The sequence below is a fragment of the Rhinopithecus roxellana genome, chromosome 9 (genome assembly GCF_007565055.1).
Source record: "Rhinopithecus roxellana isolate Shanxi Qingling chromosome 9, ASM756505v1, whole genome shotgun sequence".
NCBI classification, from domain to species: domain Eukaryota; kingdom Metazoa; phylum Chordata; class Mammalia; order Primates; family Cercopithecidae; genus Rhinopithecus; species Rhinopithecus roxellana.
This window is the reverse complement of record NC_044557.1, coordinates 19,159,496-19,175,537: the sequence shown is the minus strand read 5'-3', so window position 1 is coordinate 19,175,537 and position 16,042 is coordinate 19,159,496. Positions and strand designations below refer to the sequence as shown.

General features: G+C 34.0%; 1 protein-coding gene across 2 annotated transcripts in view; it reads right to left on the bottom strand.

Moving 5' to 3' along the window:
- ADAM2 (ADAM metallopeptidase domain 2) overlaps nucleotides 1-16,042 on the bottom strand; it is a 103,062-nt gene that overhangs the window by 34,637 nt on the left and 52,383 nt on the right. For both annotated transcript variants that reach the window (XM_030937878.1, XM_030937879.1), the window contains 2 exons: nucleotides 15,106-15,187; nucleotides 4,618-4,754 (listed from right to left, as the gene is read on the bottom strand). In XM_030937878.1, the coding sequence (XP_030793738.1) occupies nucleotides 4,618-4,754; nucleotides 15,106-15,187 (219 nt within the window). The remainder of the gene's footprint in view (nucleotides 1-4,617; nucleotides 4,755-15,105; nucleotides 15,188-16,042) is intronic.

Genomic DNA, 16,042 nt, shown 5'->3' with positions numbered 1-16,042 from the left:
TTGTTGTAATTAAAACTTCCATTAGGGATATGAGATTATTTTGGGAATGGAAGCCACTGTGTAGAAATACAGCATGAAATTATACTGTGAAATATCACACAATTAATAGAAAGGTAATTTCTCAAAATAAACTTTTCTTTGATTGTAGCCATTATTCCTTTGTGTTTTCTGTAACTTGCAGCAAAATCTAAATACAAATTTAATCCCAATGTAGATTTCAATCAAAATATTTCTTTATCAACCACATTTCAACCATTCATTTTCTCACTACAAAATTACAAAGTATTTGCAAAAGAATGAAATATTCTAGTGACAATACAATAGAAAATAAAAACATGGAGCATCTTTTTCCTTAATTCATAATCAAAACATCAAAACATGTGTCTAATATTTTGTATTTTTAAAAAGGAAGTACCATTTGCTAGGAAGAACATTAATATAACCTATATTTAATTATAATTTTGAAGGGATTACTACAGGCATCTTAATTACTAACTGAAAACAGAAAAATAACACCTCACCACATTCTCTCACACTCTGTTGTACATGATGGAAAGAATCAATTTGAAAAAATGGAAAACAAAGAAAGACAAAAATAAACACAATTATTAAATAAGTCTCATGAAATGCAAAAGATAGACATCTAGAAAGTATATTTTTGGACCACAGCAGATATTAAATCAGATAACAAAAAGATATTTAGGAAATCCACAAATATTTGAAAATCAACTAACCTACATCTAAAATAGCAAGACAAAGAACAACAAAAAACTTGGAAATATTTCAACTAACTGGAAACGAAACACAAAATATTAAAAATGTGTGATGTGTAATTGAAGGTCAAGTTCTAGGAACTTGTGATTAGAAATGCAGAGCTTTAAAGGGTTTGCACAAAAAGAAGGGAGGTTTAAAATCAGTTATTTGAATTTTACATTAAAAATTTAGAAAAAAGGATGCAAAAATTTACCACAAACTAAGTAGAAATAAAGGAAAACAAAGTAGATAGGCCATGGGAAAGAGTCAATATGATTAAAATATGGTTCTTTGAAAAAAATTAGTTAATTTGATAAAATCTAAGTTAGAGTGATTATAAAAAGAAAGAAACTCAAATGATCAGTATCTGAGATAAAAGATGGCATATCACAAATTATCCCATTGACTTTTAGAGGAAAATAAATGAAGGCTATGAAAATTTTTATGAAAAATTAATCAATTTTGAGGAAACAAATCATTTATTAGAAGAAGGAAACTAACCAAAATCTAAATAGCCCTATGTCTCAAAAATGACCAATTAAACACCTTTCCAAAAAGAGTTATCCAGGTCCAGACAGCTCCAATGATACATGCTATAAAACAATTTAGAAAGAAATAATACCAATAGTACAAAATCTCTTTTAGAAAGTTATATGAAACCAATGTAACTGTGATACTAAAACCAGTCAAAGGAATTGCAAGAGAATTACTACTAAAGATCTGTGTCACTCATTAATATACAGGCAAATATACTTTGCCAATATTAGGGGGGAAAATCCAGCTACACAAAGGATTAATACATTAAAAGGATAATTCATCATTCCTCGATGCAGTTTATCCCAGAAAAGCAAGATTATTTAAACAACTAAAAATGAATAAAATATATTTCAGTGTGTCAACAGAATAAAGTAGAAGAAACACATGAGCATCTCAATATTTGATAAAATATATTCATAATGAAAACTCTGATAAATTAGGGTTATAAAGCTTTCTCAATCTGATTACAAGTCTCTCTGTAAAACCTTCGGTTAATGTATTTATTGGTGAAAAGTTACAAGTCTTGCCCTTAAATCAGAGTGAAGCAAAAACAGCCACACATCAAACTTCAGTTTTAAATAATACTCAGGGCCCAAAGCACTGCGATAAGGCAAGATACAGACGTTTTAAAAATATAAAGATCAAAAAGGAAGATGTATTTATAATATATAATTACATATGAATACAATTCTCATGAGACTAAATTAGAAGTTCCAGAATGAATATGTTAGTGTAGCAAGGCTTCAGGATACAAGCTCAATAAAAGTTAATCAAAATCATTTCTATAAACTTGTCACAAACAATTGCAAATTTCATAGTCTTATAAACATGGTGCAACTAGAAAAACAATAAGAAACCTATTTCCAAAGGAAAAAAAAAAAACTAAGGAACGAGCTCCAACCATGATGGCAATAACTCATCAGGCATCCTAACAAAATTGCCTGTTTCAAAATTGAACAGAGAATATTTTGACATTAAGCACGAGGATGTGGAGAGCCCAAAGAACTTCTTATATTTGTGATTTTCTTATCTTTCCCATCATTTTTTTTACCATCACAACTATTGCAATCATTATAATCAACATGATGAGAAATATATCATTATCATCAATGTAAACAACTATATTGTGGTCGAGATAAATAAAAGTTTAATAAATAATACTTAACATTATTAATACAAACGATATAAATGTCATCTGTCTTTGTTTGGATTGGCCATGAGAAAACACTCTAAAGCATGAACTTGATTGTAGGAATTTTATGTGGGAGGTGATTCTAGGAAGCAGGAATAAGGGTGTAAGGATGAAGAAAGAGAGGAGGAGGAAAAGTCAATGTCAGCATGTATTATTGAGATGGCAATAACGACTTCTTTCTGCTGGGCCCACAGAAAAATGTACAGAATATTTACAAAATTTTCCCTAGTTGGTCAGGAATCTGGTGTTTCACTAAAGTGGCTGAAGTTTGCTCCTAAAGAAGGAGTGCATGCCTTTCATTTTAAGACTTCTTTTATGGTGTGCTAGGAAAAAGGCTGGTTGACCATCATAGATGTCAAAGACCCGGTCCTTGAATGCTTCTTTTGAAGTAAACACTTTTCTGGTGGAACTTGAAAATAAACATCTGAATGTGTTGTGCCCATTCTAAATAAATCCACATACTTCTTCCCCACACTTTCTTGTCCTTAAATGTCCAGTTTTACAGCATCTAGATCATTGACCAAGTATTCAAGTTATTTTCCACAACATAGGAATCTGTGTAGATTCCAATCTCTGACACTTCTCTCATACAAGGTGGAAAACCCGACATATTGTTTGCAAATATGCCAGCATGGAGACATTTACCATCCTCACAGTCTTTAGGTCTAAATCTAATAGGACTCTATATGAAATTGACTTTTAAAAAACACTTCAACTAACATATTGAAAATAGACTGAGATTTGTTTGTTTTTTCCCTCCATCAATCAGTTTTAGAAAATCCCTACGAGGCTATTAGTGTGTAGTGACTGAGAAATATTGGTGAAATAGATGTAGGTGACATGAGGATCTGGGATCCCTGTTCCCTTATTTACTTGTACTATCTGGACCTCCTCTAACCAGCTCCCAGATTTACCATTTTGGTCATCAGATAGATTGAGCTTATAAATATTCTTTGTGGCTCTAAAACACCCCATTTATGATAAACACAGTGAACTTCAATAACATAGCAACTTACTATTTCCTGGATACATGCTCAAGGCTACAAGAGCCCAGTAGCCCATCGGAAGCTATAGCAGAACTATAGGTCTGCACTGCAAATCTCCTACTGATACTTGCCAGAGACTCCACATGTACGTAATCTACCAGGAATATCCTTAGTATCATTGTATTGAAATAATCACAAGAACCAAAGACAAGGCATCTGGCACCACAGCCTGGACCTGCTGCAGTGCACTTTTCACATTATCTTTTGCCAAAGGTGCCCTTTCAGATCATGTATCAGATCATGACAATCCTTTCATAAAGGTTTGTTTTCTAAAGTCATTCTGGGGTAACTATTTTAGGACAGGTTCCCCACCCCTGCCACCCCAAAAAATAGGAGCCTGAGACAAGAACTTAAGCACAAATATTTTAGGGAGCAGGAGTGAGGGAATGAAGACAGTGAGATGTTTCCTGCTGCAGGCGATGAGGCTTGATTCTCTAACACATTTGAGAAACAAAGAATGCCTCCAAGAATATCCATCAGAAAGACAAGAGGCTGGCTCCAGTTACTGCCTGGTTTCCTTAAATCCTCTGGCTATTTGATCCTATTTCTACAAAAATTCATAATGTACTATAAGAATACTGTTGATATCAGCAAAAAAAAAAAAAAAAAGAAAAAATCACTAGATCGTTAAGGCCTGATTAGAATACTGCAAAAGACTTTCTCTCATGACAGAGAAAAAGCTGAATGGCAGCATCTCTGAAATCAACAGATGCTGAGACTTCAGGCTGAACCAAGGCAGAGTGAAGGACCGTCATGCAGACAAGTTCACACTAATAAATACGTTTTGTGTAGTGATCTCAAGCTTGCATTTGGCTTATGAAATCATGAATCAAATTGTAAAATTATACAAGTAAAAACATTGATAAATGTAGTGATCGATCGCATGTGAGAAAGCCAGTGTGACATTTAATTACAAGTGACATTGAGATAAATATGCATCATGGGAGTTGGAATACACATTTTGGTCCTGGAGTCCTCGGTCACAGCTGATAGCCATTATTATTTATTTTAACAACTTAAACTTTCTTCAACTAAATACATTAAAATTACATTAAACTATATATGTAAAGTATAAGTCAGAAATCTTACATTGCTTCTGGATTCATAATGCAGACAGCTCCTGAGCACTGGCATTGGTTAATGTCATCATAAGTGATCCCCATACTAAGGCTCAACAATTGAGCTAAAATAACTGCAAGAGATTCCAGACTTATGGTTCTGGGGTGCTGAGAAGAAAAAAATAGATGTACACGTTTTGGGAGATTATTTTGTTTACTTGGAGAACAATGCAATTATTAAAGAGTCACATGATCAAATGGAATAGGGGCATCTGTTATCCCTAAAAGTGGCATCCATGTTGGCCTAATTCATTATAAATATAAGAAAATTATGAAAAATAAAATCTGAGGTTTTACTAGTATGTAAATGGATGACTCATTTGGTGGTCTCAGACAAAGAAAAAAATATTGCCCCAGGAATTTGTTAGTTATGTCTAACAACAATTACAGTCATATTTATATTCACAAAAGATAATATTTAAAGATAAATGCATAGAAAAACATAGCGTCACATTATGAAATTTGGTCATTACTAGAAGCTGGAAGGGTAGTACAAGGGGGGGGGTAAAGGTGAGATGGTTTAACGGTAGAAAAACACAATTAAATAGAATAAGGTCTAGTATTTCTAGGACAATAGTGTTACTTCAGTTAACAACACTTACTGTATGTGTTGAAATATCTGAGTGGAATTGGAATGTTCCTAACACAAAGAAACGATAAAGGCTTGAGGCGATGGATATTCCAATTATCCTAATTTAATCATTACACATTGTATGCCTGTACCAAAACATCACATCTCCCCAATAAAAACATATAACTACTGTGTACCCATAATAAAATTAAAAATTAAAAAGTTGATTCTTCAAAGATAATATTTTATATAACCATTTCATACATGTATTTATAAACTCATGAGTTAACCCATTGAATTAATTAATATTATGGTAATAATGACTGATAATAAAAATTCTGACTTTTCAGTTGTTTCAATTTTATTGGGAAAATTAAAATACCTTTATAATTTCTCTTTTTGTAAGAGTAAGATGTTTATTATAGTGCATTTTGATCACACTATAACATGAATTTTGGGAAAAATCCACATATCCTGCTACCCCTTCAAATATATCTAATAACATTTTGATGAATATACTTCATAATAGGTTTCTAGGTATACATTTTGGTTTCTTCTGTTTGCCTCTGTAAGTCAATTTTCCATCATTTTCTCCCTTGCGCTCTACCCCAAAAAGATGACACACATAGATTATGTCAGAGGCATGCTTTGCCCTCAAGTTTTGTCTTGATTAATTCTAATAGAGAGAAGAGAACGAGATGTGAATGAAACTGAAGTATTTATTACATCATTGCAACGATGCTTATGTCTCTTTGAACCCTCGATGGGAGGTCTACCTTCTGTCTGTGACTCTGACAAAATGACTCCCTTCCCTCCATCAACACTTGGTACCAATTAAAGTTCTTTAATACTTGCATGGAGGTACTGCAAAGGCTCTACATTTTGCATGACATGGATAAATACTCCATTTATCAAATTTCCACATTTTAATATTTCATCTGCTTTCAGAGAGACAGCGTTAGGAAGAAGAAGGAGGAGGAGGACAAGGAGGAGAAAGAAGAAAGGAATGAAAAGGAGATGGAAAAGAAGAAGGAGAAGAAGGGAGAAAAGGAGAGAGAATGATTCTACAGGGAAAAAATTGAAGGATTCAGCTAAATTTCGAAAGGCTAAATACTGTAGTAGTATATTAATACTGGTACTGTCATTTTAAACCACCTTGTTTTAGAGATATTATAGAAAAGGCTTATTGACCAATAAATGCATCTTTATACTTTTCTCTTTTTCTCCTGTTTCCTGTCATCTCTTATAATTCACTAAGATGGAGACAACAACATTCAATGATTTCACTTTAGGCATTTATATAAAAGCAGGGTTCTTTTTTTCCTTCATGTTCAGTTGCTCTTGCCTTCCCTGTATTCTTACTAGTACATATATTTGGATCTTTCCGTTTATTGTATTTCCTTTCAGAGACACTTTCAAATGTCTTTGATCATTATAGGATCAAAGACATGGTTTTACATTTGAGATGACGTTTCTTCACATTTTGTTTGTGATCATCTCACTTTGGATTTCTCTTAATCAGTTTGGCCTGCCGTAACAAAATGCCAAAGAAGACTTGATGGTTTAATCAAGATAAATTTATTTCCTTGCAGTTCTGTGGAATTTCACAGTTCTAGAAGTCAAAGATCAGGGTGCTGGCAGGGTTGGTTGGCATCTGCTGAGAACTTTTTGGCTTGTATTAGAGTGCCTTCTTGCTGGCCTTTCCTCTATGTGCACATGGAGAGCCTTATCTCTGGTGTCTCTTCCTCCTCTTCTATGGATAGCAGTCCTATTGAATTAGAGCCCCACCTCCCGCCCCCTCCACCATGACCTATTTAACCTTGATTACCTCTTTTCAGGTCCTGTCTCTGAATATAGTCACATTGGAGGTTAAGGATGAATTCAGGGGGGACACAGTTCAGTCCAGACTAGCATAAAAAGTTTTTTAAAGATATGGAAAGCAGTAAGAGAATTTCCTACAGGCCCTTGTTATTATTATCTTTAATTTGAAAGCCAAGTGACAATAAAGCAAAACTATATTTAACACTGAATTTTAAAAAATGTATATTTAGGGACAAAAAATTTCAACAAAGCAGACAATCTTCTTTTGGTGAATATACCTGTTTAGAACCATAGTTTTCAAATAATAACAGCAACAAGCATTTATTAGGCTTCTTATATGCCAATCACCAGACTGAGAAATTTGTAAACAGGTGGGGATTTGTTGAGACTTGTTTTTTCACATAACATGTGAGTATTCTCTATAATGTGCCTTCCATAGAAGTTTTTTTTAAAAAACACTCTTGTCTCTAATTTTATGTATCAACATTCTATCTATGCCTTTTTTTTTTTTCTTTAATGAACACATGTTATGTTTTGTTCAACTCATTATTTAGTCAAGGATCTGGTAAGATGTTCACACCAATTCAAAGAGTATATTAGTCTGCTCTCATGCTGCTAGTAAAGACATACCCAAGACTAGGTAATTCATAAAGAAAAAGAGGTTTAATGGACTCACAGTTTCACGGTTTCACATGGCTGGGGAAGCATCATAATCATGGTGGAAGAGGAAGGAAGAGTAAAGGCACATCTTACAAGGTGGCAGGCCAGAGAACGTGTGCATGGGATCTCCCCTTTATAAAAGCATCAGGTTTCATGAGACTTATTCACTATCACAAGAACAGCATGGGAAAGACTCACCCCCATGATTCAATTACCTCTCACTGGTTCCCTCCCATGACACATGGGAATTACAGGAGCTACAATTCAAGATGGATTTGGGTGGGGACACAGCCAAACCATATCAAAGAGCATTTGAGAAGCTAGGAGTGTATTAATAAACATGTTAGGATAGAGTTGTAAGTTTTAGATACAAAACTGATTAGTGTTTTAGAGAATAATAAATAATATGTGGGTTATCTGATCCACCAGAGAGAAATTATTTGCATCTCTACCAGACAAAAATCTGCACATTAACCTCTGCCACCAAATAATTGCAAACAGCCCAGTCAATTGAAAGTCAAGCCCAGAATAGCATTGAAAGAACACTCAATAATCTCTTTTGCCTATATTCAAAGCTTTTCACTGTTTGCACTCTATTTCAGTAGATTTTTAGTATATACCTACTATATGTTCAGGATCATTATATAATGCTACTAAGATTTTGCTTCATCTTAAGTAATAGAAACCAAATACATATGGATTTCTATTTAAAGAATATTTTGCTGCTTTATATTAATATTGACACATAAATTGACCTATGGTTGTTATTTTTGGTCTGTCTCTTACCCTTTAGGGGTTAAAATTTCTGTGGTTTTACAAATGGGTTTGAAACTTGTAGAGAAAATGCAATCTAATGATCTTTGTCTTTTACAGTTGAAATTAAAACATTTTTATCTCTTTTGATTATTGTCCTTTGGAATTATTTAAAAGCTTGTTTTGCATGGTGCTTTCATACCTTTTAAATAATGTTTTGGATTTGATACAGTTTCATATACATGTGTGTGTATATATATTATGTGTATTTCTATACACATTATACACATTCATATACATATAATTTATGTATACTTATGTGAAAACACATATATACACATGCATTGGGAAAGTGCATGTGTGTACTCGTGTGTGCGCATGTGTGTGTCACATGAACCTATATAACTACTACTTTGTACTAGATACAAAATACTTTCATCACTCAGGAGGTTCTTTTCAGCAAGTTTCCAGGCATTACCTCCCCATAAAATATAATCTTTATTTTGATCTCACTACAGTGGTTTATCTTTACTTGCACTTTAGCTTCATAAAAATGGCACCATTAAGTATTTATTATTTTATTTCTGGCTAGTTTTTCTAAAAATATAGTTTTGAAAATTCTTTAATTTTGAGTGTAACTGTACTTCTTTTAATTTCTGTGTAGTGCACTACAGGATATGGATATTCCACAATATGTTTACGCATTTGAAGGATAAAATGCCTCGATATTGTTGATACTAATCTCCCTGAAATTGATCTAAAGTTTCCATAAAAAGCAATAACAATCAAACAGTTTTGTTGAAATTGACAAGCTGATTTTAAAATGGAAATGCAGAGGGCTTGGAATACCTGAAACAGTCTTGAAGAATAACAGACTAGTAGGGTTTACACTACCATTTTCGATGTTTCAATATTAAGGTGGAGTCCTTATGACAACATGGTGTTGGTGAAAGGACATACAAAAACACCAATGGTCATAAAAGATTCCAGAAAGAGGCCAGCAATATGGCGAGTTGATCTCTATAACAAAGGCACAACTGTATTTCTTTGGAGGAAAACTAACCTTTTAAATAAGTTGTTATGAAGCAATTACCTATCCAATGTGAGCTAACTGATTCTGTCCCCTATTTTACACCAAACACATTTTTTAAATGTGGGTTATACATCTACAATTGAAAGGCAAATCAATCAGGCTTGTGTTAGAGGATAGAATAGCTTCATGATCTTAGAATGGGCAAATATTTCTTGAAGGTGTCTCTTTTTACATTAAGTTTGCTGAGAGTATTCAGTCTTTCTTTTTTTTTTGTCATGAGTAGGTTCTAAATTTAACAAATGTATCTTTCTGTATATATTTTTTAATAAAGTAGATTATGATTGATTTTCAAATATAAAATTCATCTTGTATCCCTAGAATAATTTCTATGTATTCACCATGTCATCCATTTTGATATATTGCAGAATTCTTTTTGTTAACATAAATCTCAAATCATAAAACAAGGTGAGAATTAGCCCCTCCTTTTGTATTATCTAAAGTAACTTACTACAAGCATTAAATATTTTGCAACCAATTTTATGGAAATCATGTGGGCCTAGATTTTTTGTTTGTTTTGGAGGAAAGTGTTTTAATTATAGACTCAACTATGCCAATGGTTCAATGGTGATTCAGATTTACTTTTCTATTTACTTGAGAAAATGTATTATTCATAAAATTTTATCCATATTTATTGCCATTAATTGGTTGAGGATATGCCATCTTATATGTACAATACATGTCCCTTTATTCAACTAATATTTGGATAATTTGTTTTTTAAGTTTTTTTGAAATAAGATACCTGTTTTGGTAGGTTGTTATAAATTGTATATATCAAGAATATTAGTTTGAACTTTGATGATTTTCTTCATTATATTTTGTATTTCATTGATAGCCAATATTATCCTTAAAACTTATTTCCGGCCGGGCGCGGTGGCTCAAGCCTGTAATCCCAGCACTTTGGGAGGCCGAGACGGGCGGATCACGAGGTCAGGAGATCGAGACCATCCTGGCTAACACGGTGAAACCCCGTCTCTACTAAAAAATACAAAAAAACTAGCCGGGTGAGGTGGTGGGCGCCTGTAGTCCCAGCTGCTCGGGAGGCTGAGGCAGGAGAATGGCGTGAACCCGGGAGGTGGAGCTTGCAGTGAGCTGAGATCCGGCCACTGCACTCCACCCTGGTCGACAGAGCAAGACTCCGTCTCAAAACAAAAAACAAAAAACAAAAAACTTATTTCCTACTTTCTAGCGTCTCTTAGCTTAACTCACCATCTATATGCTTTTTGGAGGTGGAGTTAGATAATCTACATTCAAACTAACTTTATTTTTATTTATACATTAAAGCTATAAATGCATTACCTCTTAGTTCTGCCTTTTTGGGATCCCATAATTTTAGACATGCTGTATTTTTAATGCCACTTAGCTCAAAATGAGTTATCTCATTATTTTATTTACCAATCTTTTGAGATGTTTTAAGTGATATTTCTATTATTTGGTTCTCATTTAAATCCACAATTGTCAGACACTTTTCTCTGTAAGATTTCAATCATTTAATATTTACTGACACTGCCTTATTTCTTACCATATTATTTGTTTTGGTAAATACAACATTAGTATTATGTTGCTCTTTGGTATAATATTTTAGAAATATATATTTTGATGAAATGAAAAATTATATTGCTGAGGTAGGTTGTTTTTTTCCATTCTTAAATATGATTATGGATCTCTTTTTCCTTTATTCTCTCACATTTGCAGTATATATTTTGAAGCAATGTAATTAGATGCATACAACATTATGATTGCTATCTTCCCCTTCAAAAGTTCATCATAATTACATATTCCTCTTTATTTCGTCTAGAACATCCTGCCTTAAGACTACTGCTATGGACTAAATTGTGTCCCTCCCACTCCAAATTCATATATTGAAACAGTGACCCCTAACATGACTATATCTAAAGGTACATAATTGTCTAATTGTACCCCTTGAATATATATGATGTTTGTCAATTAAATATTTTAAGTTCAGGCACAGTGGCTCATGCCTGTAATCCCAGCACTTTGGGAGGCCGAGGTGGGCGGATCACAAGGTCAGGAGATCGAGACCATCCTGGCTAATATAGTGAAACCCCTTCTCTACTAAAAATACAAAAACTTAGCCAGGCATGGTGCCGGGCACCTGTAGTCCCAGCTACTCAGGAGGCTGAGGCAGGAGAAACGCTTGACCCTGGGAGGCAGAGGTTGCAGTGAGCCGAGATTGTGCCACTGCACTCCAGCCTGAGCAACAGAAGCAAGATCTGTCTCAAAAAAAAGAAAAAAAAAAATTTTAAGTGAAAAATCATATGCTGATTATTCTTTGTTTGTACTCAACCAAAAACCACTTGTGTTGTGGTTTCACATACAAACTTTTAGGAAGGAGCAGCATCAGAAGGATACAGACTCTAAATTGCAATCTACAGCCCTGCAGGATTGGGTGGAAAGGGTGGTGGGAATTTAAACATCAAAAGGCAGAACTTCAACTATTTTCTTCAACATCTCACTTCTGTGGACATTGGCTATCGCTGATTTTTCCAGTGAAATGGGCAGGCAAAATAACTGTGGAGAATAAGAAAGAATACTGGAAAAGCTTTCTTCCAATTGTCGTCACTAGAGAGACCATTCTTCTCTGCCCATGAGGCATAAACTGTCCAGTAAACTATGGCATTTTCTTCTTCCTGGTAGCTAGCCTGTCTTTAATTTAAACATTTTGTTGTTATTGTTGAGATGGGGTCTTGCTCTGTTGACCAGGCTGGAGTGCAGTGGTGAAATCCTGGTTCCCTGCAGCCTTGAACTCCTAGGCTCAAGTGATTTTCCTACCTCAGCTCGGACTATAGGGGCCTTCCACCACGCCTGGCTAATATTTGTAGTTTTAAAAATTATTGTAGAAATGAGTTCTTACTATGTTGCCCATGCTGGAATCCTGCCCTGTAGAGAAAATCAGTTCTGCTCTCCTCTTTGTTAATCAGTGAAGGCCTTGCACTCTCCATGGGAGAGTCTTATGATTTCTTACTATGGCATGTGATGAAATAAGTCAAATTCCAGCATTTGAGACCAGATAACTCACTTAACCATAAGTATAAACCACATTCTCCAAACTTGTTTATAAATATTGAAGATTAATTTTTGTTGAGCATTTTCTTCATATGTTGTTGGCCACTTGTATATCTTCTTTTGAGAAGTGTCTGTTCATGTTTTTTGTCCATTTTTTAATGGGGTTATTTGTTTTTTGCTTGTTCAATTGTTTCACTACCTTATAGATTCTGGATATTAGGCCTTTGTTAGATATATAATTTGTGCATGTTTTCTCCCTTTCTGTAGGCTGTTTACTCTGTTGATATTTCTTGTTGTGCAGAAGCTCTTTTGTTTAATTACATCTCACTTGTAAATTTTTGCTTTTGTTGCAATTGTTTTTGAGGGCTTAGTCATATTTTATTTGGCAAGGCCAAAGTTCAGAATGGTGTTTCCTAGGTCTTCCTCTAGAATTCTTATGGTCTGAGGAGTTACATTTAAATATTTAATCCATCTTGAGTTAATTTTTGTATATGGTGAAAGGAAGGCATCTAGTTTTATTCTTCTGTGTATGGCTAACCAGCTAATCATTACAGAAATGCAAATCAAAACTCAATGAAACACCATCTCACACCAGTCAGAATGGCTCTTATTACAATATAAAAACAACAGACTCTGATGAAGCTGTGAAGAAAACGGACCTGCTTATACACTGTTAGGGGGAACTGGAATTAGTTCAGAAACTGTGGAGAGCAGTTTGGAGAGTTCTCAAATAACTTAAAACAGAACTGCCATTCAATCCAGCAATACTGCTACTGGGTATATATACAAAAGAAAATAAATCAATCCCAACACTTTGGGAGGCCAAGGTGGGTGGATCACCTGAGGTCAGGAGTTCGAGACCAGCCTGGCCAACATGGCGAAACCCCGTCTCTACTAAAAATACGAAAATTAGCTGGGCTTGGTGGTGAGTGCCTGTAATCCCAACTACTTGGGAGACTGAGGCTGGAGAATTGCTTGAACCTAGGGAGGTGGAGGTTGTAGTGAACCGAGATAGCACTATTGCACTCCAGCCTGGGTGACAGAGAGAGACTCTTATCTCAAAAAAAAAAAAAAAAAAAAAGTAAAAAAAAGACAGAAAGAAAGAAAATAAAATCATTCTACCAAAAAGTCACTGGCACTTACATGTTTATCATAGCATTATTTACGATAACGAAGACATGGAATCAACCTAAGTGTCCATAAATGGTGGAATGGATAAAGAAAATGTAGTACATATAAACCATGGAATACTATGCAGCCGTAAAAAAAATCATATCCTTTGCAGCAACATGGATGCAGCTAGAGACTATTATTCTAAGTGAATTAACTCAGGAACAGAAAACCAAATACTGCCTGTTCTCACTCATAAGTGGGAGCTAAACATTGGGTCCACTTAGACATGAAGATAGTAACACGAGAAACCAGGAACTACCCGGGGTTGGAGGAAGGGTTGAAAAACTAACTAGTGGGTACTATGCTTGGTACCTGGGTGATAGAATCAATCATATATGAAACCTTAGCATCTTGCAATATACCCAGGTAACAAACTTGTACATGTATGCCCTAAATCTAAAATAGAAGTTGAAATTATTTTTATCTCCGTTTAATTGATTCATCTCTTTATTGCTTCACTTAGCTTCACTTCATTTGTTCATTGCCTCTGTGAAACTCCAGTAGATATTGTACACTCACACAACAAAAAGGCAAGTTCTGTTTGTTAGAAGAGTGATAGTATTATGAAATAACAGCAAAAAGTATCAGTTTTGAATACACTAACATTTTCTAAGATAATTAATGTCAGTTAGGACATTTGGTTCTGTTTTATTCTTTACTTATACCCTATGAAGCATTTTAAGGCGACTGATACTTTCAAATGTTTTATCTAAATCTGGTTCATAATTATGTTGGCTATATAATTAGGAAAACATACAAAATCTAAGTTTTAGCCACAGTTAATTATTAAATATTAAGATTATGAAAACTTGAAGAGCACTTTACAGTAAAAGTAAACTAGTTCACTACCTTAACTTTCTAGAAAGGATATCATGAACTCATGATAGGAAATTGAAAAATTTTTATATGTAGTGAATTCAATGAGCACTTCTTATAGTTTAAACATTTCTATCAGCAACAGTGACGAAGACGCTTAAAACAATGCAAATTTTAATATACATAAAAGTTAACTATGAAAATGCATAACTGTATACTAATTCATGTAGCATGCTTTCTTTCTTTCCTTTTTTTTTTTTTTTTTTTTTGAGACAGAGTCTCGCTCTGTCGCCCAGGCTGGAGTGCAGTGGCGCGATCTCGGCTCACTGCAAGCTCTGCCTCCTGGGTTCACTCCATTTTCCTGCCTCAGCCTATGGAGTAGCTGGGACTACAGGCGCCTGCCACCATGCCTGGCTAATTTTTATTTTTTATTTTTTAGTAGAGAAGGGGTTTCACTGTGTTAGCCAGGATGGTCTCCATCTCCTCACCTGGTGATCTGCCCGCCTCAGCCTCCCAAACATACTTTCTATACATTTACCATACCATACCAGAAGAACTCCTCCTGCATAGTTTGCATCACACATCTTCCCTTGAAAGGTTGCACCAACATAATTTGACTTTTCTCTGTAACTTAAGTTTAAAAAGGGATCATAATCACATAATTTTGTAAAAATTAATATGATTTTTATAAGACAAATTTTACATTTATGATAATCATTAATATTTCCATCTAACATTAATGTAGCATAGCACAAGATGTGACTAAATCTTTCTACTTCTTTTAAAACAATAAAATAGATTTTAAGAACAAATAATGAAAAGTGTATTTTCATATGGATTTCTGTAACATAACAAAGATTTATTTTATGTAGATTTTAAAAAAACTAAAACAGAAAAACTGAAGGAAAAAACAAAAAATAATAAAAATAATTAAAATTCCTTAAAAGTAAAAAGCTAAAGTAACGCAACTGGTTAATGAGCAGAATCACTCTATGGACAAAAGTCTCTAGTTATTCAGACAAAATTAGCCTTCCAGAGACATGAAAAAGGCATGTTATATTTAGGGGACAGAAGATAAAAAGTAAAATGTTTAAAACTCCATGTATAATCTTTAAAACTCTCTCTCTGCCTCTCTCTCTCTCTCTATATATATACATAGATATATATATACATATATACACACATACATATATCTTCTGAATATTGATAAAAGAAAAACAGAGTCTATTAAATAGGAAGTTTAACATACTAAAACCTTAAGCACAAGGCAGATATATTAGAGATATTAAAACATAGTGTTTCAATTTCTTTGCTTACTTTTTAATTTATAACAACAAATCATAACAAGAAGGCTGAATTACTGTGTTTATAGAATTCCCATGTTTCTCTGAATAGATATTGTGAAAATTTTATGCATTGTGTGAGATATTCAAGAAGGTGGTATACACTTGGGAAAGAAGTAATATGGGAACAAGATTGACGAGT